Raw genomic sequence first — 19,276 nt, forward strand, 5'->3', positions numbered from 1 at the left:
GTCTATATGTACACTCTTAACTGAATATGCGCTCAAAACCCGAAAACGTTGAATGTCATGATCATAATGGAGTTCCACCTGGGCTGGGCATTGGCCTGCCAGTCACTTGGGCGTGCTCCTTTCTTAGGGCTCGCAGCAACCCTTCAATTCTGCGACGCTCTTCTTGTTCGGCCTAGGAGGTGTCAGTTAAAGAAAAGGAGAGAAAGGTACAATACAACTCACTCTCAGTATCTTCATGTTCTCGTTGCGTGTGTCACGCATCATCTTCTTGAACTCATTCTTGAGCACCATAGTAGAGGTCGTCTCAGATGTGCCATCGCGGCCCACAGATGTGGGACTACTCAAGTTCATCCAGCTGATACGTTCTTCTGCCAGTTGTGTCTCGAGTTGTTCGCAACGATCCCGAAGACTGTCAATGAAACTTTCGAAGCGTTCGCGTTCCTTCTCAAACTCGATGCTTGCTTTCGTCATGGCTTCGTAGTCATCGATGGTCTCACGAAGTTCTCTTTCAAGAGTATCGGCCCGCTGTTGAAGATCACCACCTCCTCGCTGGCTCTTCAGGACGGCAAGTTCCTCCGTGAGCTCGATGTTTCGGGTAACCAGAGCATCGTTCTCCCTTTGGATACTAGGGTTGGAAGATACCTCTGCAGCGCGTTCGGCTCGGGTACCATAGGCGCCGTCTAGCTCTGCCTTGACCATTGTCAGTTCAGTTGTGATCCGCACAATCTCGCCTTCGAGCTCAGTCATCTCATTCTGTAGGCGAGTAGTATTGCTGTCAGACTGCGCGCGCTGATCATCTGCTTCCTTAATACGAGCATCGGATTGAATCCGGATCTGCTGGATTGCGGCTTCGAGCTGAGCCACCTCTTGCTCTGCGCGATCACGAGCACCCCTAACTTCCTCCGATCTGGAATCGCTATCGTTCTGCAGTGTTTCAACGACGCTTTGTAGGCGCTGAACCTCGTTCTCTGCACGGTCCCGGGCTTCCTTGATGTCCTCACTTCTAGCATCGGTGTCGTTTTGCAAAGTCACAATGACGACGTTTAGACGCTTAACTTCATCTTCCGCGCGGTCGCGAGCCTCCATGGCCTCTTTGCTCTTGACGGCGGTGTCATTTTGCAGGGAGTCAATGGCGACCTGTAGACGCTTGACCTCGTCTTCCGCATGGTTGCGAGCCTCTCTGGCCTCCTCGAGCTCAGCATCGGTATCATTCTGAAGAGATGTAATGACCGCTTGTAGACGCTTCACTTCATCTTCCGCATCGTCAAGGGCCTCTCTGGCCTCTTCGCTCTTAGCTTCGACATCATTTTGCAATGATACAATGACGGCCTGTAGCCGCTTGACCTCGCCTTCTGCACGGTCGCGGGCATCACTGATTTCCTCGGCTCTGTCATCGTTGTCTCTTTGCACATCGTCGATGTAGTGTTGCAGGCGCTTAACCTCGGCTTCTGCTTGATCTTGAGCATCTCGGGCTTCTCTGACTTCGTTGATCCTGGCATCAGATTCGCCGTGCAACGAGGTAACAACGCTTTGCAAACGTGCGACTTCGCCCTCGGCCTGAACTAGAGTCGCCTTGGTTTCTTCCTGAGAAGAGCCACTGTGGCGCATTGCGTTGAGCTGTTCCATGACAAGAGCCAGCTCGTCGCGGTTGGCGTTGCTTCCACGCTCAGATACTTCAAGCTCTCTACGAGCGTGGGTCAACTGTTCTGTTAGGTCGCCAATATGAGCATCTCGTTCGGCGTCTGACTTGGAGTTGAGCTCGCGTTGCTGCTGGATTTGTGTGGTGAGAATACTCTTCTGCTCAAGTACTCCATCCACTCGACTCTCTAGGCCATCTAACCCAGTCTGAAGGTATGAGAGTTGTTCTTCCAGCCCTTCGCCGTGAGACGCGTCAGGGGGCGGAGGCAAGGTTGGCGAACGGGTCAAACCAAACCGATCAACGATGGTTTGCACTTGATTGTTGATTTTGGTGAGTTGTTGTTTCCAGGCGCCCTCAATTTCAGGTGCAATGTTGCGAGCAACCACAGGAGTAGGAACGTCTCCCGTATGCAAGACGATGTTGTTCATGCCATTCTGGATATAGGCCAGGTGAGCTTCAACCGTTGCTGTGGGATTGACAGGCCCTCCGCCTCCTGACAGCTGCGGGGGAGGATCGATGAATTCACCGGGGTTGGACTGTATCATCATGTCATGCATGCGCTCGCTAAGTTCCTCCAATCGTCGTTCTGTAGCCTGCATGGCCTCGGTATTCATTGCGGCGGCGGGGTTGGTCTCACTCTTTCCGTGGAAGCCAAAGTTATCCAAATGCTCGGCCGCCCGGTAGAGACTGCGGTCATCGAATTTGTGATCATCATAGGTGCTATCCGAATCGCGTGGAGCAGGGTTCTTGGGACCCTTCTTCAGACCCTTGTGTGTCATCTGCAAGACACCCGCAGTGTGTTCCAGCAAGCGCTGGCTGATCTTCTGGGACCTCTTCTCCAGCTTCCAGAGTTCCTGCGCCAATTCTTCACATCGCCGCTGGCTGACCGCGAGTTCGGAGTCGCTCTTGTCGAGGGCATCAGAAGCCCCACTACGACCAAATACGCCCCGGCTCATCCGGGCGTTTGAGCCGCCATTGGAATTGTATTCGCCGCTGCTCCGCGGGCTGGGCGGGCTGTAGAGTCTACCGAGAGATTGCGCCGCATCACGCAGTTTTGTTTCAAGCGCCAGTTTCCGTTTCGTGCCCTGGATGCGAGTGGACAGTAAGGTGACTTCCTTCTTCAGCTCTTCCACCTCCTCAAAGGACAGCACTTCGTAGTTCGTACTATCCCCTATCGCGGTCTCGGTCAACAGGTACATGGCCACGGGGTCGTTGGCATTCAGGAGAGCCGAGCTTCGCGGGTGGGTCGAGTTGAGCTACCAGAAACGAGATAACCATGGTTAGCTGGAGTCCCAGGTTGGGGTGCTGTCTCTCTACTCACTGGGTTATATCGTGACCGCTCCTCATGTTGGGGGTCCAGAGCATCCCGATACCCGTCCACGAGTGTTTTTCCATGCGGCACCGGAGCTGGAGCATCGGAGGCGGTCATGGTCGAGAGATACCGCGGGTCCCCGTAGGAGGATTGGCTGGAGCGCATACTTATATTCATGGTCGTTCAATGGCCAGGATCTCTCCGATTAGAATGAGGAGAAGTTCAGAAACAGGCGTCGCACATCATGAGTTTCGGGCGCTGGAGTTTGCGATCGGAGGGAAATGCAGTAGGTCACGGTTTTGTAGAAAAGTTGTGGAGAGGGATTCAATGTATTTAGGGTGATAATTTATAAAAGATGGCGGGGAGTGAAGGAGAAAACACACGATCGGCATCACGTTAGGGTTCAGCCACTTTTCCTACAATTTTTAAATGATATGTTCGAATGAATATTGTACACGTAGATATAGATGTAAGGAGTAGTTGATAGAACATTGAACTTGAAGTATACACTGCCCCTGAATACGAGTGCCCCATGTACGATTTCCACTTTCTTTGTTACAGATGATTAGAAAATCCACTATATTGTAGAGAGATACATTCTACTATATACTTACTGTACAATATATAATATCCAATAGCTTATTGTGAAATGAATTAATTTAAGCCAAACCTCACATGGGACCTTCAACCCCGCTAGATACCTGAGAAAGTACCTTCTACCTAATAGTACTTGTGCAATGTAACATTATAGTAGGGCTCATCGAGTACTGCCAAGTACCACAGTTGCGCGTACCTCGGATCCCCCAGAGTAACATGAAAAAAAAAAAGGGCCAAGAGGCTAAGATGGAAATTGCCCGCTTTGTTACACTCCTTTATACCTAGAGACCCCAAAATGTAATTTGGCCTGTCACATCTGTAGACATGTCGACTCTTGAGTTCTCTCCAGATACCGAGCAGGGCTCTCGGCCTGTCTATAAGGTCTATAAGCGACGCTTTTGGGGTCTGGCCCAGTTGGTATTGCTGAATATCGTTGTTAGTTGGGATGTAAGTGCTCTGCAATTGCTATACTTTGTATGGCGCTGACTCTCGTATACAGTGGTTGACCTTCTCGTCGATCTCGACAACGGCCGCCGAGTACTTCGATGTCTCGGAAAGCGCTATCAACTGGATGAGCACTGCGTACCTCTTCGCCTTTTGCGCTGTTAGCCCGTAAGTATACATCAATCGCTGTTTCCAAATGAAAGAGGAGAAAAATACTCGCTCCAATCAGTTCAGTCACTAACCAGTTTACCAGCATCGTCATCTGGATCCTGAACAAAGGCGGGCCCAAACCAGCTATAATCACCACCGCTGCACTACTACTAGTCGGCAACTGGCTCAGATATGCCGGAACCAGAGCAAACGGCGGCATCTTCGGGCTCGCAATGTTCGGCCAGATCCTAATAGGGTTCGCGCAGCCCTTCTGCCTTTGCGCGCCAACTCGATACAGTGAGATTTGGTTCTCAGACCATGGCCGCACGAGCGCAACAGCCGTCGCCAGTCTAGCGAATCCACTCGGCGCAGCCCTGGGCCAGCTAGTTGACTCGGAGTGGGCATCGAAACCCTCCGATATTCCAGATATGGTCCTGTATATCTCGATCATCGTACGTGAAACCCACATCTCCCCCCCAAAGCCCAGGCCACCCATTAGTCCTTTCTCCCTGTCGCTCACACACCATGTAACCCAATAGTCCACTGTCGCAGCACTGCCATCATTCTTCCTCCCGGCAGAACCACCAACACCCGCAAGCGCATCCGCCGCAAAGCCGCACACACCACTGGGCGAAGCAGTGCGCAAACTAACCCGCACGCGGGAATTCTGGCAGATCTTCATCCCGTTCGCTGTGTACGTGGGCTTCTTCAACAGCGTCTCCTCGCTGCTGAATCAAATCCTCAGTCCACACGGGTTTTCCGAGACAGAAGCAGGCATTGCGGGCGCCATTCTGATCGTGGTGGGACTCATCACATCAGCAATTATGTCGCCGATAACAGATCGCTACAAGCACTACCTGGGCAGTATCCGGGTGCTAGTGCCTGTAGTGGCAGTCACGTATATCGGGTTGATTTTCGCGCCGAGCAGTGCGGCGGGAATTCCGCCTTCGTATGTGGTTATGGCGCTGCTGGGTGCGGCGTCGTTCGCGATGCTGCCGATTGTTCTAGAGTACCTGGCTGAGATTACTTATCCGCTCTCGTCGGAGATTGGAAGTACCATCTGCTGGACGGGTGGGCAGTTGCTTGGTGCGTGCTTTATCCTTATTCAGGATGCGTTGAAGGCTGGGGCAGGGGCTGCGCCACCGTATAATATGCGGAATGCGTTGGTGTTTGCGGCTGTGGTTGCTGTTGTGGCTGCGCCCTTCCCGTTGACGATTGGACTTTTTGGAAGGGCTGTTCATCGTCGTAGGTTGGAGGTTGATCGCGGTGTTGAGTTGCAGGCGATTCCGGAGGTGGCTGGGACTGGTGATAGTGTTAAGAAGGTTAGGTCTGATGAATCTGCTGCAGATACTGATACGCTGATCAAGACTATCAAGACTTGAAAGGATTGCCCACTGCGTCGCTCCCGTGATTTTTTTGGGATGATTTGGAAAAGCTGCGAGTCATACTCTTTTTTTTTATTCATTGCTGCACCATGGCCGCTCGAGTCTTTATTTCTGCTCTTCCTTGATCAGCATAGGTTATACCCCCACTTATGTTACCCTAATATGTTTTGAATTTTTGACTCATACGGATTGGATGTGATGTGTGTCGATATATCAGCCTTAGTAAATTGAGCGTACTTGTGGACCGATAATCTACCCATAGCGATACCGAACCGACTTATATACATCCTGTAGTTGGATAATGGCTATAAGCCTAGCCTACCAGAGCACAATGCCAATCTAGACAGATGAGATTCGTTTTACAACAAGAGATTAAACAAAAGCACAGTTCGCACAGGCGGAAGACCAGCTATCTGTACACACAAGGCTAAAAGAGGAGGGCAAATGATCTATTATTGTTTCATGCTCCTCTGGGCCCTCCTCCCTGCCTTGAAAAACACAATATGCGCACACATACGCAAGGAACGAGTAGAAAACAAAATTTCACGTTTCTGGATCGACCCTGCGTTCTCAATCCAAGGCGGCAAGCTACCAGGCTATCAGTTTGCCTTGGCAGCCATCATAAAAGCGGGATTGGGTTTTCTTCCAGCGTTTCAGTCCAAGGGTTTCCCCCGTATCGATGCGGTGGAAAGCGAATGTTATTCGTGGGCCGGATCAATGCGAGGGTTGGATGGAACGCCGAAATCAAGACTCAATGAAAGAGTCGTTTACTTCAGCTCCCTCCAGAGCTTGGGGGCAGCGCAGGCGGTCACGCAGTGAGTGAGGTGGAAGACTGGGGGGGGGTTATGTTAGTCGCACGATCAGAACTCGATGGGAGCCAATTCCATGGTTTTGTTTGGTCCCATCGTTGGTGTCAATTGCACTTACACTCCTCAACGCAGTCCTCCTTGGGGCCCTTGTAATCCTCATCCTCCTCCTGGCGGGTGACGCGCTCGACGCACTCATCGTAGTGGTGCTTGTAGGGAGCGCAGACGGCGGAGTGGGCGCACTCTGAGATGAATAGTTAATTTCCGATCGAGAAAGCTAGTGGGATTCGTCTTTGCAATGCCATTGGCAGTTCTATACCCCGGACGCGCGGATCCTGACACATGAGACCGTTTGTGCAAACGACTCATGTCCAACGATCGCATGACATAGGCGACAATGGAACGCAGATAAAAAAAAAGCAAACGTCAAAAATAATAGCAAGGTTACTCACCCTCCTCAAGCTTGGGCTTGATGTCCTCAGGCTCATCCTCCTCCTCCTCCTCCTCCTCCTCCTCTTCTTCCTCTTCCTCCTCCTCGGCCTCAGCCTCCTCTTCCTCGGGAGCCTCCTCGGAAGATTCCTCCTCAGCGGGGGTCTCCTCAGCGGGCTCAGTCTCGGCGCTCTCGGTGGAGGCGGCCTCCTCCTTCTCGGCGGGCTCTTCCTGGGTGGTGGTCTCGGTCTCGGTGTCTTGAGCGGGAGCCTCAGCCTGGGCCTCGGTGAACCCGAAGGAGGAGACAACGTCAGAGAAAAAGTCGGAGAGACCCATTGCGACAGAGATCAATTGAATGATGACCGGAGGTCTTGTGTGGGGGTGGGTAAGCGGAAGGGGGTTGTAATTGAGGGAGGTTGTTGGTTTTGCCCAAGAGCTGCTTCTTTCGGACTGGAAAATCGGAAAGGCCCGGCCGCTGAGAGACGCCAATTATGCCACACGTGATTGGCCGGTGGGCTCCAACACCATTGGGGAACTTGACAGTGCAACACTGGATTTATTTCAGCTTGATCCAAGGATCTCCGAGATAAGGGATAATTCTACTAATGTTTGCTGGTAATAAAAGTCGGCAAGCATATCGTCTCTTTCATTTCTAAGTGCGTAAGCGCTGCTTTCGTATCGCTAATTGGTAATTGATGAGATAATGTACATGAGAGAATCAAAGTGAGGCCAGTTCGAGTATATGATATAATAGCATGTTGGAATAGACTTTCGCTTCATATCAAATAGATTAAGTGGCCCGTCGCAGCCTCTCCTCCAGCTCGTGGGCTACACTCTGCGACTGAACCTCCTCGTAACAAGGAGGCGGCTCGGCAGGTTCGGTACCTGTGTCAGATGCTCGACTGCTTTGTGGCTCTTCTGGTGTCTCGCTGGGTCTATCGTTGTGGATAGCATTAGGTGGGGCTTCATATGCGGGCAACTCTTCTAAATGAACTGCTGAGAGATCCACGTTTTGTTGCCCTCGCGTGCCCTCGCTTGTGTTCGCAACCGCCTGCTCAAGTCGTTCCTTGATCCGCTCAAAGTTGGTATGGAAGTCAAAGGCTCCGCCCTCCTTGAATGTTACTTTCAACTGAACGGCAGGCAGGGACGGTGAAATGCCACCCCCAGATACTGGTTGCACCAGAGCTGTCCATACATTCGGTCCAAAGAATGGTGCAGATACATGGGAGTCACGGACATTCAAGAGAGGTGACGAGAAGGACTGGAAATCATTGCTTCTGGATGCGGGAAGATAGACAACCTGGTGGGTGTTAAAAGAGGAAGACATTGACATGGATGGATACTGACTCTTTGGTTGGTGAGGTGGATGCAGCCGGCACTGCTTTGGATTGATAGTTTCTCTGCGCCCTTGTATCCCGACGGCGGAGTCAAAGAAACACTAGTACGAGGAGGAGAGGAGTAGACCAGACGTTCGTTGGGAAGACGGACGAAGCCGTCCTGGTCATCAAGCATTACCCAACTAGGCAGTAGTCAGTATGGATCCTTATATGGGTCTGGTTCTGGCTGGTCCCGGGTAGAAACAGCCATAAGGATCATAGGCATACTTGAGAGACATGATGCGAGATCATTCCAGGTGCATGTGACACAGTTTTTATCAGCCTGACCTTCCGGGAAATGGTCAGGTTAGAAGTGGAAGATGGAAACCGGGGATGTGGAGATTGGGCGTGAACGTAGAGATTCAAAAGTGAGAGATTTCCCAAAGACAAGACCAAAAAGTCAAAGAGTATCAAGTGAAGGGCTGTAAAAGTTGCAATATCAAAAGGAAGTGAAGTGGAAAGGCGGGGCAGGCGGGGAGATTTAACCTGCAGGGGAAACTTGTACATATAAGACTTAGAAATTGCTTTTTTTTTGGGCTATGTGTAGATCATTTAGTTACATTATATAGCTATTATGATAGTTAACTATAATTTGTCTATGTATGTAAAACAATAATAGTTGGCCGCCTATGTCTTGTGATATCTTTTTGGTCATTTCAGAGGCCTTTCGAGAGGTCTTTCCAGAGGACTTACCAGATATTCTGTTTAGATGTTTATCAGGTATTTATCCATCTTCTCGGTTTTATAGGTAGACGGCAAGTAGAAAGTGGTAGGCTTTGTGAAAGCGACTTTTCCGTGTATATAACCTTTGACGTATACTGTCTCCACCGCGTTAAGCTTACTCGTTTACGCACTTCAATGCGCTTGGCTATAGCTTCCAGACCGATCTCATCCCAAAAAAAATTAGCCGCATGACGCTTTGATCGCCGGATCCCAGTATGTTTGGATTATTTGGACAGATCCCAAGGGATTGTTAGGTATGTAGGTAGGTATGTTGCAAATGTTCCACGCTGGCCAGTGCTAGGAAGGGTTATAGGGATTTGAAAGGTTTTCTGTGATTAGCTTATATGGGATGTAGGATGTAGAATATACAGAGAATAAGAGAACCTTTATGTACTTTGGAAGTTACTTTTCGACTTGAAACTAAAAGTCTAACATGTCACGTTCTAGAAGCGTCCGAGTCAAAGCGCGCTAAGACTCCAAACTTTCCAACTTCCAACTCCCCCGCTATTCTTCTACTTCTCCCTCTGATATACATCGTCTATCAGAGATATCGGATAGTAAGTGGTGATCTGAGGCTCGAGCCAAGTAGGTGGATCCCAAACCCTTCCGGTTATCTGTACTCACGTTCATCTTTTCTCAAGAGACTTCATGTCGACACGATCATAACCATTTCACAACCCTCCAGCCTTCTTTCCCCGGAAATTGCCCATTGGGCTTCTACGGCACAATGGGCGAAAAGGCCAGTACATCCCACCCCTCGTTGGGTGGATGTATGATTTGGTCCTTTGGTTATTCTCAGTGCTCATCGACCTCTTCTTCCGCGAGGTCCACCCCCGAGGCTCATGGAAGATCCCCCGGCGCGGTCCCATCATTCTGGTGGCAGCTCCCCATGCAAACCAGGTATGCCGCTCGCTTCCGGTCCCACACACACATGCTAATGATGGATGTTCGCCTAGTTCGTGGATTCTTTGGTGTTGATGCGCGTCATTCGCACCGAAGCGCAACGTCGGATCTCATGGCTTATCGCGGACAAGTCTTTCAAACGCAAGTTCATTGGGTTTCTGGCGAGGGCAGTTGGAACACTGCCCGTGGCACGTGCTATGGACAACTTGAAGCCCGGGACCGGCACAATCTATCTTCCCGACCCGATCAACGAGCCAACTCTGCTGCGAGGTATTGGAACCAACTTTGAAGGAAAAGGCTTCGAAAAGGACGGAACTATCGCCCTACCCACCATCAACGGAACGTCACACAGTACCGCGATTGCCGAGATCAAGGGACCGGAGGAATTGGTGCTCAAGAAGGCTTTCAAGCACAGGGATGCGCTGGCCCAGCTTACTGGACGGGAAGACATTGACCGTGATGGAAAGTTCACTGGAGATGCATCCAAGCAGAATCCGGATTTCAAGGGTACCAAATTCAAGGTTGCTCCGCATGTGGATCAGACCGCAGTCTACCAGGCAGTATTCAAAAGACTGGGCACAGGAGGCTGTGTCGGTATCTTCCCGGAAGGCGGAAGCCATGATCGAACTACACTGCTTCCCTTGAAAGGTAAGCTTTTCGTGTTCAAGATACCTGGAAGGTCTACTGACATGATACAGCTGGTGTCGCCCTAATGGCTCTAGGCACCCTGGCAGAAAACCCGGACTGTGGTTTGAAGATCGTGCCTTGTGGCATGAACTATTTCCATGCTCACAAGTTCCGCTCCAGGGCTGTTATTGAGTTTGGTACGCCAATTGAAATCCCCTCCGAATTGGTGGAGCAGTTCAAGCAAGGTGAACGACGTGAGTCTGTCGGTGCTTTGCTAGAAATCATCTACGGAAGTCTCGTTTCAGTCACTGTCACTAGTCCCGATTATGAAACTCTTATGGTAGGTTTCTTCTTATTTCGGGAAATTTGCTTCCGCTAACAATTCACAGGTCATCCAAGCTGCCCGTCGTCTGTACAACACCAAAGGCAAAAATCTTCCTCTTCCTATGGTTGTGGAGCTGAACCGCCGTCTTGTGAAAGGTTACGCCCACTTCAAAGACGATCCCCGGATCGTGGATCTACGCAAGTCTATTGTAGGATATAACAAACAGCTTCGTATTCTTGGAATCCGGGATCATCAAGTGGCCTACGCTAAGTTCTCCATCTTGCAGGTGGTGGCCACGTTGATCTACCGCCTAGGGAAATTAGCACTCTTGACAATCGGAACACTCCCCGGGTTCCTGCTCTTTACCCCTGTTTTCATTGCGACCAAGTACCTCTCGGCAAAGAAGTCCAAGGAAGCACTGGCTGCTTCTACAGTGAAACTTCAAGGCCGAGATGTCATGGCCACATGGAAGCTGCTTATTGCCCTTGCATTTGCTCCGGCACTCTATGCCTTTTACACTGCTGCTCTCACTTATTGGACCTACTGGAACCGAGTTAATGGGATGGTTCCAGACTGGGTGCCACTTTGGTCGGTAGTGATGATCGGCATGATACTCTTCCCCACAATCACATTTGCGGCTCTTCGGATCGGTGAAGTGGGCATGGACATCATCAAGTCACTTCGCCCGCTTGTTCTGTCTCTGAACCCATCATCGGCCAATACGCTAGTGAAACTTCGAGAGAGACGCGCTGCGCTAGCTCAGCAAGTGACAGATGCGATCAATACCATGGGACCTGAGTTGTTCCCCGACTTTGATGCCGCTCGGATTGTCACCGATCCATTCCGAGAAGCGAGCCACACCGATACCAAGGCTGAGACCGAAGTGCCGGAGATTAGAAGAACCAGCGTGGTAGACCATGGCGAGAAAATGCCCTCGTCAGAACCCCTCCCCCGCAACGAGTCCTTCCACAACCTGGCCAATATTGGCTTCTTCTCCACACGACCTCCTAGTCGTGATCGTAGCCGCAGCAGATCTGCTAGCGCCCGATCTGGGTCTCGGCACGAACTAAAGCCGCTCAGCGCTCTCACCACAAAAGACCCGCTTGAGGATGTCAGTTCACGGATCCGCGATGCCATGAGGGAGCGCGGAGAGCGTCGTCGGCGTCGAAGCGAAGACGGAAGCTGGGATATGGCTAGTTCAGGCCCTGGAACTCCATCCAGCACCGAGGAGTCCCGAAAAGATCTCTGAAGTGTGAACTACCTGAATCATTTAATCATTTATCATCCCGGGCATAACCACGGTATTCGGCGCGAACCTGTGTACGTATTTGCTCTTATATAACCATGCAATATATCCCTGTTTCATTTATAGTTGAAATGCCATCGAACATCCACCTTGGGGGTTCAACTAATTATTGAAGAAATATAATACGCGTGATTAATACATTTGTACAGATCATCCCATAATGAATGTGTTATAGGCACAGTATAAGATGGGTAAAAACCGATCACGCAACATGATTCAAGGTGGAAGGGGTCAACCCCTGTTTATACATAGGATATTGTATATTGTACAGTAGCCCGTACTTTACTCTTATCATCTTTTTAGTTATAAATCGGACGAGAAAAACAAACCAAAAAGACATCGGAGTGTTTCTCTTATATCATAAGTTAAATCGCCGATGATTTATTTTCGCCTCGCCACTTCCAAGAACTAGAGAAAGCTAGAATCTAAAAATGCACATGAAAATGATGCAGCCTAGGTAAAATTGCATCGCCTCAAAATTCCAAGGTTCTAAATTTGCCCCCTTATAAGACTTATTGTCATAACCGACCACGTCGCATTTTGTACAAAGCCGTATCCGGCCGCTAACCGTGCACCTTTTTTATCTTTAACTTCATACACAGTCCCACCCCCAACTCCACGATTTTTCTGCGGAGTGGGCTTATATCCTTTCATATATTCATCATGCCGGGTTCATTGCATATGTCGCGTCTCCGGAACTGGTTCCTCGCCTCTCCGCCTGCTGAGTACGCCATCACGAGCCTAAAGGAACTGCTGATCGGCGCGATTCAACAGGGCCCCGTCCCACAGCATGTGGCTTTTGTCATGGATGGAAACAGGCGTTTTGCCCGGTCACATGGAATTGAGACAGTGGAGGGACACAATCTAGGGTTTGAAGCTCTTGCAAGAGTGAGTGCTACGTTTTGCCAGCTCGGGGTTACACGGCAGCGCCCGTATCGTGGCCATACTAACGACCGGTAGATCCTCGAAGTCTGCTATAAGAGCGGAGTGAAGGTAGTCACGATCTACGCGTTCAGCATCGAGAATTTCAAACGGTCAAAGTTCGAGGTGGATGCTCTCATGGAAATGGCCAAGGTGAAGCTGTCACAGATGGCTCAACACGGAGACCTCCTCGATCGATACGGAGCAAAGGTTCGCGTCCTGGGCCGTCTCGACATGCTCAAACCCGATGTTTTGGAGGCCGTCAACAAAGCCGTCGACATGACCAGTCGCAACGGAGACCGCGTCCTAAATATCTGTTTCCCCTACACCTCCCGCGACGAGATCACCTCCGCTATCCGCGACACGGTGGAGGATTATAGCACCCCGATCGAACAGGGTCGCTCCGCTTCCCGCACCCCCTTCTCGGAATCCCATATCGCACATAATATCCGCACCCAGTCTCTCGGCTCGACAACACCCGACTTGCACAGTGATTCTGAGTCTACGTCGGGATCTTCGGGGCAGGATGATGATGCATCTCCTCGGCACGATTCCAACCGAATCTACGGATCGATGTCGTCCTGCTCGTCCTCCACAACCCTCCACCTTGGAAACCAGCAAGACCCCAAGGGGGTTTCACCACCGAGATCAGTGGCTGGGTCAGATAGCCCAGTCTACATCTCCCCCGAAACCATCTCCCGCCAAACTCTAAACGACCACATGTTGACCAAGGGTACCCCGCCCCTTGATATCCTGATCCGCACTTCGGGCGTCGAACGCCTGAGCGACTTTATGCTCTGGCAGACCCACGAGAACACGGAGATCGTGTTCCTCAATGTCATGTGGCCAGAGTTCGACCTGTGGCACTTCCTCCCCGTGATGCTCGGATGGCAGAGGCGGATTTCCAAGTCCCGTCAGGACCCCAATGCAGAGGGGAACTTCGCCGGCGACGCAAAATCGAGCGAGGAAAACCCAGACGCAATGCTGTGGCGTCAAGGTGGAAAGGTCAAAGACATCTAGTAAATTGTCTGCTATATACCCTGTGTCTACTTGTTTTTGTTCAGCTTCAGCATCACTGGCGTCTTGCTTTTTGCGGAGTTTCTGTTGGGCATGCCCGACTTGATATCGGCATATATCTATGCATCGCCGTACACTACATCGGTCCTCGGTAAATAAAATATCATCTACTTCCTAATCCTTCACCTCTCATTTGCCTGCACTGGTTGTTTGTATACATGCTCCGCTTCTCCTTTGGCTATAGATAGCCAGCTTTCCCTTTCCATAGAGGTCATCTCTCTACTACTATAGATCATAATACAAGAATGTCCTTTTCAACGACTCGTTTCCTTCGCAGCATGAATACAATTGACTGTAAACAGCAGGCGGTGAAAAGCGACCTTTGAATATCCCGGCCCGGGTGGTAATCCGTGCTTAGAAACCCCCGCAGCGCCGATACCGGTACACGTGATATTGAGTCACACATCAGAACTGCGGGATGTTTTCCAGATGAACTACCCCAATATCATCTATCATATCAATTGAATCAAAATGGTTAAGCAAATCGCTGGTTCCAAGGCCCTCCTTTTGGGTTCGGGCTTCGGTACGCCTCCCGTCTCTCTTCCAAATCTCCAAGCCCTAAATGCGTCATGCTGCCCCGCATCGAGCTTCTAGAGTCAATACATTTGCTAATTTCTGATTTCTAATAGTCACTAAGCCCACTGTTGAGGTCCTCAGCAAGGCTGATGTTGAGGTCACTGTCGGTATGTTCAATTGAAGCTATACCGACTCCTATTGCATCGAACACCGCTAACGATACCGTCATAGCTTGCCGTACCCTCGAGAGCGCCCAGGCCCTGGCCTCTGGCTTCAAGAACGCCAAGGCTATCTCTCTTGATGTCAACGACGATGCCGCCCTCGATGCTGCCCTGAATCAAGCCGATGTTGTGATTTCGCTTATCCCATACACTTTCCACGCTACCGTCATCAAGTCTGCTATTCGCACTAAGGTAACTATTGTTTCTTAGAAGAAGCGAACACCTTACTAATTTACTACAGACAAACGTGGTCACCACTTCTTACGTTTCCCCAGCAATGATGGAGTTGGACGAGCAGTGCCGCGAGGCTGGTATCACCGTCATGAACGAGATCGGTCTCGACCCTGGTCTCGATCACCTCTGTAAGTGTCTATGCCATGGATCAAAACAGACCGACGCTTATAAGACATAGACGCTGTTAAGACCATTCACGAGGTCCACGCTGCTGGCGGCAAGATCACCAGCTTTGTTTCCTTCTGTGGAGGGTTCGTCCGGCCATTCCCATGTTATATAGGAGGTATAGCTAACAAACAACAGCTTGCCCGCCCCCGAATGCTCCAACAACCCCTTGGGATACAAGGTTAGCAAATCCCAATTCTCACTAATTTGATAACTAACTAACATATGACTGTTTCAAGTTCTCTTGGTCTAGGTTAGCTAAATTCCAATGCTGGGTTTTTGCTTGAACAAATGACTAACTAGCTCAGCCGCGGTGTGCTTCTCGCCCTCCGTAACGCCGCCAAGATCTACCAGGGTATGTGCGCTATTTACATATGAACAGGACCCAAACCGTATTAATGCAGAATACAGATGGTGAGATCGTGTCCATTGATGGCCCCGATCTGATGGCTACCGCTAAGCCCTTCTTCATCTACCCCGGATTCGCCTTCGTCGGCTACCCCAACCGTGACTCTGTATGCCATTTATGCATTCAAAAACTTTGATTTCGGCCAACTAATCTCTCCAGACTCCCTTCCGCGAGCGCTACGGTATCCCCGAGGCCCAGACCGTTATTCGCGGCACCCTTCGCTACCAGGGCTTCCCTGAGATGATCAAGGTCCTTGTCGACATTGGTTTCCTCAACGACGCCCCTAACAGCGTCTTCGATAAGGCCACTTCATGGAAGGAGGCCACTAAGGCCGTTCTCGGCGCTACCTCCTCCTCCGAGAAGGATCTGCAGTGGGCCATCGCATCCAAGACTAAGTTCCCTAACAACGACGAGCGTGATCGTCTCCTCTCCGGTCTGCGCTGGATTGGTCTCTTCTCCGACGAGCAGATCATCCCCCGCGGAAACGCCCTCGACACCCTCTGCGCTACCCTCGAGCAGAAGATGCAGTACGGCCCCGACGAGCGTGACCTTGTTATGCTCCAGCACAAGTTTGAGATCGAGAACAAGGACGGCTCCAAGGAGACCCGTACCTCCACCCTGTGCGAGTACGGTAACTCTGTCAGCTCTGCCATGGCCCGCACCGTTGGTATTCCTTGCGGTGTTGCTGTTAAGCAGGTTCTCGATGGTACTATCAGCAAGACTGTATGTTTATCTATATCCCCTTTGCTCTCAAGTTTTCTATACTCACTTTATTATAGGGTGTTCTCGCTCCCGTTACCTGGGACATCTGTGAGCCTCTTATCAAGACCCTAAAGGAGGACTACGGCATGGAGCTCATTGAGCGCACTCTGTAAGGGAGTAGTCGGATCCTAAAATTGAATAGATTTTCGGCTAGTAAAAAATATAGGAATGACATAGACGACGAATGAAATACCAGTGTGCATTGCTACTATATTCTACCCAATCAATGGGACGTATATGCGTTTATGTAGAACAACTCATCATTCCCAGTAAGGCTTGGATCTACCTAGACATGGGTTTCCATAACCATCAAGATCTTAATCTTGGCCCTACTATTTGACCTTTTGTTCGGGTAGTTAGTACATAGTGCTGCGGAGGAAAGAGGTTACACCAGGGGCAATTTACACGGGGCAGACCTGTCGAGAGTTGAGACAAAACAAGAAAGCAGAGAAAGGCTTCCATCTCTTAGCGGGCTTGTTTGGAAGAGGCGGAACGCAGAGCTTCATCTATCTCAGCATCAGGGATATTTGATGGATATGCTGAGGCACTCTTCATAAGAAGGCCCGTCAACTGCAGGACTCAATCTCACAGTCGGCCATCTTGAGAATTTCCGATATGCTCAAAGGCGGGAGGTCATTATGAGGGCAAACAAAGCCCGGCAATAGGAGAGTAACGAGGATGCCGTCTATCAAAGGGTCCAAGTGGATCAAAACATAAACTTATCTTCATTATCATAGACATAAGACCATTCCTCTTATCATAGCATCATTGTGCCTAGACCCAACACACAACTGTAGGGCCAGACGAGTGGAAAAGAAAAGAGACACGAATTGAAAAAGAAGGCAAATAATCTAGTGCTTGCGCTTTTGCAGTCTTTATCTGTGGCCAATTCATGGAGAAAAAGAGGAAGAAATCTTCGGACGAATGCATTGTTTTGTGTCTTTCATGCCACCGGTGAGAGATGTAGTCGATCAGAGAATAGTGCCAAACCTACACCAAGGAGAATAACGAGTATGATTAGTGACTGATTCCAGTATTGCGAGGTTGCCGAGGAAGGCTGAGATCTGTAGACAGACGGCGGATTGGCAAAGCAGTCCAGGAGAAACAAGGGGGTATCCCGAAAGAGATGAATGTGGAGACAAGACAAATGGGAGACACAAGGCACGAGATAATAAGAAAGGAAAGAGGACATACCCGAAAGTCTGCTTAATGCTGCGAACATAGTACATGTCCCAGTTCTGCTTGGTGACATCCTCCTGGCCAAGAGGAACGCCAGACCAAGAAACACGCATCTGAGTAACACCGTCGACATCATTCTGATCGAAGTTGATCTCCTGCGTGCTGAAGTGATCCTCGGGCCACTGAGCAAGACGCCACTTCTGAACAATCTGCTTGGGCTCGTTGAGGGTGACGAACTCGCCAGTGACGTTGCCATCGAAGATGGCGAACTTGCCGCCGACCTTGGCGCCCTCGAATTGGCGCGGCGCGCCGCGCGTGAACGCCGTGATGCGCTGGGGGTCCGTGAAGGTGCTGTAGAGCTCGCCGGCTGTGGTGCGGAACTCATCCGAGGCCGTCACGGTGGTAGTGTTGACGACGGCCTTACTGGTCTTGGTGGTAGTGGTGGTGGTCTTCGCGGCTGAGGTTTCGGGCTTGACGTGTGGGTGGACGTTGGCCTTGGGGAAGCCGCTGGATGGGTTGACGCCCGGGGCGTGCTGGAGGTCTTTGCCGTGCTCGGAGATCAGGGCGGGGGCGAAGCCGGACAGGGTCTTGCGGAGTTCGGCGACGAGCTTGGTGCGCACCAGGTCCTTTACGGGCTGCTTGGAGTTGGAGTCGGCCTTGTTTTCAATCTCGAACTGGAGGGGATTTACATGGTTAGTATTACAGATCACCTTGGCGATGGGGGTGGGTTAAGTGAACATACGACGTACTCATCTTCCTCGGTATCGTGGGCTACCTCGGGAATGCTGATGGTGCCGCTGACATCCTCATCGTCCTTGGTCTTACCTATGGAAGCGTCTCAGCTGCCAGGTCCACAAAAGAAAGAGAAAAAAAAAGACAAATTGAAATAAACTGAATTGATATTGGACTACAAACCTGAGTATTCTAGCGAGACCTTGACATCGAACAGAGTGATGACCTTGCCCTTGCGCTGGCTGACATCTACGTCGCCATCCATGGACAACAGCTTGTCTACTTTGGCTGACACGCCCCCTTCCTCGACACTGATGCCGACAAGGTTCTTTTCCAAGTACTGCTTGGCCCAGCCAGAGGCATCCTTGTTGACCCAGTGCCAGTTGTTGGGGTTGTGAAGGACCATGATGAATGTTGACTAGGGGAATGAAAGAAAACTCTGATTTGGGGTTGGAAAGTGGGTTGCTTCCTGTGTTTTTTTTTAAAAAAAATGAAATCTTTTGAAAAAAAAGAGTGCTAAAAGTTCTGTTGAAAATCCCGTTAGCCATGATTCTTTCTCGCAGTAGACGAAAATTGCATGTGCAAGGAAAGGCCAATGTCAGGTCTCGGGGCGTATCCCGGACTTGTTAAGCGTTGTCCGCAAGTAGATGGAGAAACATCTCTCAGACTGGTGCCAGCTGAATTCTCTTCATGTAAGGCTGATTGAGTGAGGTCGAGGGGTATAAATCCCACAACCATTTTTGCACTCGAGGGGAATGTTGTAAAAGCAAAGACAATTGAAACTTACAGTTGTAATTAAGCCCAGAATATCAATGACAAGGATATTAAGGACTGAGGTGAAATAAAAGGAAGGAGAGTCGAGGGGGAAGAGAGCTATTTGAAGCGCCGAGACGGAAGACTCTAGAAGGTGCACGTGACTGTGGATAACGCTAGCGATATCTCAGTATATCATGAGGTCATTCTTCGTCTTCACTTTTGGCAATGAGATTAACTAGTTGAAATATATGTAAATTCAACCACCGAACGGAGACCAAAAAC

General features: G+C 50.3%; 8 protein-coding genes across 8 annotated transcripts; 4 read left to right on the plus strand and 4 right to left on the minus strand.

The window, feature by feature from the left end:
- Nucleotides 1-61: 61 nt before the first annotated feature.
- On the minus strand, nt 62-3,068 carry N7447_005598 (involucrin repeat protein; the record flags this gene model as incomplete). Its single annotated transcript, XM_057229860.1, has 3 exons — nt 62-172; nt 223-2,895; nt 2,961-3,068. 3 exons carry the CDS (start codon nt 3,066-3,068, stop codon nt 62-64), a joined length of 2,892 nt encoding a protein of 963 aa, XP_057084950.1.
- Nucleotides 3,069-3,872: 804 nt separating this feature from the next.
- N7447_005599 (putative cell surface receptor/MFS transporter (FLVCR)) lies at nt 3,873-5,524 on the plus strand (the record flags this gene model as incomplete). Its single annotated transcript, XM_057229861.1, has 4 exons — nt 3,873-3,995; nt 4,048-4,160; nt 4,246-4,594; nt 4,682-5,524. 4 exons carry the CDS (start codon nt 3,873-3,875, stop codon nt 5,522-5,524), a joined length of 1,428 nt encoding a protein of 475 aa, XP_057084951.1.
- A 770-nt stretch (nt 5,525-6,294) lies between these two features.
- N7447_005600 (cytochrome b-c1 complex subunit 6 family protein) lies at nt 6,295-7,098 on the minus strand (the record flags this gene model as incomplete). Its single annotated transcript, XM_057229862.1, has 3 exons — nt 6,295-6,359; nt 6,455-6,577; nt 6,786-7,098. The coding sequence occupies 3 exons, from the start codon at nt 7,096-7,098 to the stop codon at nt 6,295-6,297; spliced, it is 501 nt and encodes a 166-aa protein (XP_057084952.1).
- Nucleotides 7,099-7,552: 454 nt separating this feature from the next.
- Nucleotides 7,553-8,418, minus strand: N7447_005601 (GRAM domain-containing protein; the record flags this gene model as incomplete). The annotated part of the gene is made up of 3 exons (XM_057229863.1): nt 8,367-8,418; nt 8,110-8,281; nt 7,553-8,062 (listed from the first exon to the last, which is right to left on the minus strand). The coding sequence occupies exons 1-3, from the start codon at nt 8,375-8,377 to the stop codon at nt 7,553-7,555; spliced, it is 693 nt and encodes a 230-aa protein (XP_057084953.1). The 5' UTR covers nt 8,378-8,418.
- Nucleotides 8,419-9,548: 1,130 nt separating this feature from the next.
- Nucleotides 9,549-11,965, plus strand: N7447_005602 (putative glycerol-3-phosphate acyltransferase Sct1; the record flags this gene model as incomplete). The annotated part of the gene is made up of 4 exons (XM_057229864.1): nt 9,549-9,761; nt 9,818-10,412; nt 10,463-10,731; nt 10,781-11,965. Coding segments are annotated over 4 exons (2,262 nt in total), but the record flags the coding sequence as incomplete, so codon positions are not given.
- A 720-nt stretch (nt 11,966-12,685) lies between these two features.
- On the plus strand, nt 12,686-13,963 carry N7447_005603 (undecaprenyl diphosphate synthase family protein; the record flags this gene model as incomplete). Its single annotated transcript, XM_057229865.1, has 2 exons — nt 12,686-12,910; nt 12,983-13,963. The coding sequence occupies 2 exons, from the start codon at nt 12,686-12,688 to the stop codon at nt 13,961-13,963; spliced, it is 1,206 nt and encodes a 401-aa protein (XP_057084955.1).
- Nucleotides 13,964-14,491: 528 nt separating this feature from the next.
- Nucleotides 14,492-16,440, plus strand: lys9 (saccharopine dehydrogenase (NADP+, L-glutamate-forming); the record flags this gene model as incomplete). Its single annotated transcript, XM_057229866.1, has 11 exons — nt 14,492-14,543; nt 14,650-14,703; nt 14,768-14,949; nt 14,999-15,119; nt 15,170-15,242; nt 15,295-15,337; nt 15,396-15,409; nt 15,465-15,511; nt 15,568-15,671; nt 15,725-16,288; nt 16,345-16,440. 11 exons carry the CDS (start codon nt 14,492-14,494, stop codon nt 16,438-16,440), a joined length of 1,350 nt encoding a protein of 449 aa, XP_057084956.1.
- An 858-nt stretch (nt 16,441-17,298) lies between these two features.
- Nucleotides 17,299-18,644, minus strand: N7447_005605 (AHA1 family protein; the record flags this gene model as incomplete). The annotated part of the gene is made up of 4 exons (XM_057229867.1): nt 17,299-17,317; nt 17,522-18,180; nt 18,249-18,331; nt 18,422-18,644. The coding sequence occupies 4 exons, from the start codon at nt 18,642-18,644 to the stop codon at nt 17,299-17,301; spliced, it is 984 nt and encodes a 327-aa protein (XP_057084957.1).
- Between the last annotated feature and the right edge of the window lie 632 nt (nt 18,645-19,276).

Source organism: Penicillium robsamsonii (assembly GCF_028829455.1).
Source record: "Penicillium robsamsonii strain IBT 29466 chromosome Unknown utg000003l_segment0_segment0, whole genome shotgun sequence".
In the NCBI taxonomy this organism is placed as follows: domain Eukaryota; kingdom Fungi; phylum Ascomycota; class Eurotiomycetes; order Eurotiales; family Aspergillaceae; genus Penicillium; species Penicillium robsamsonii.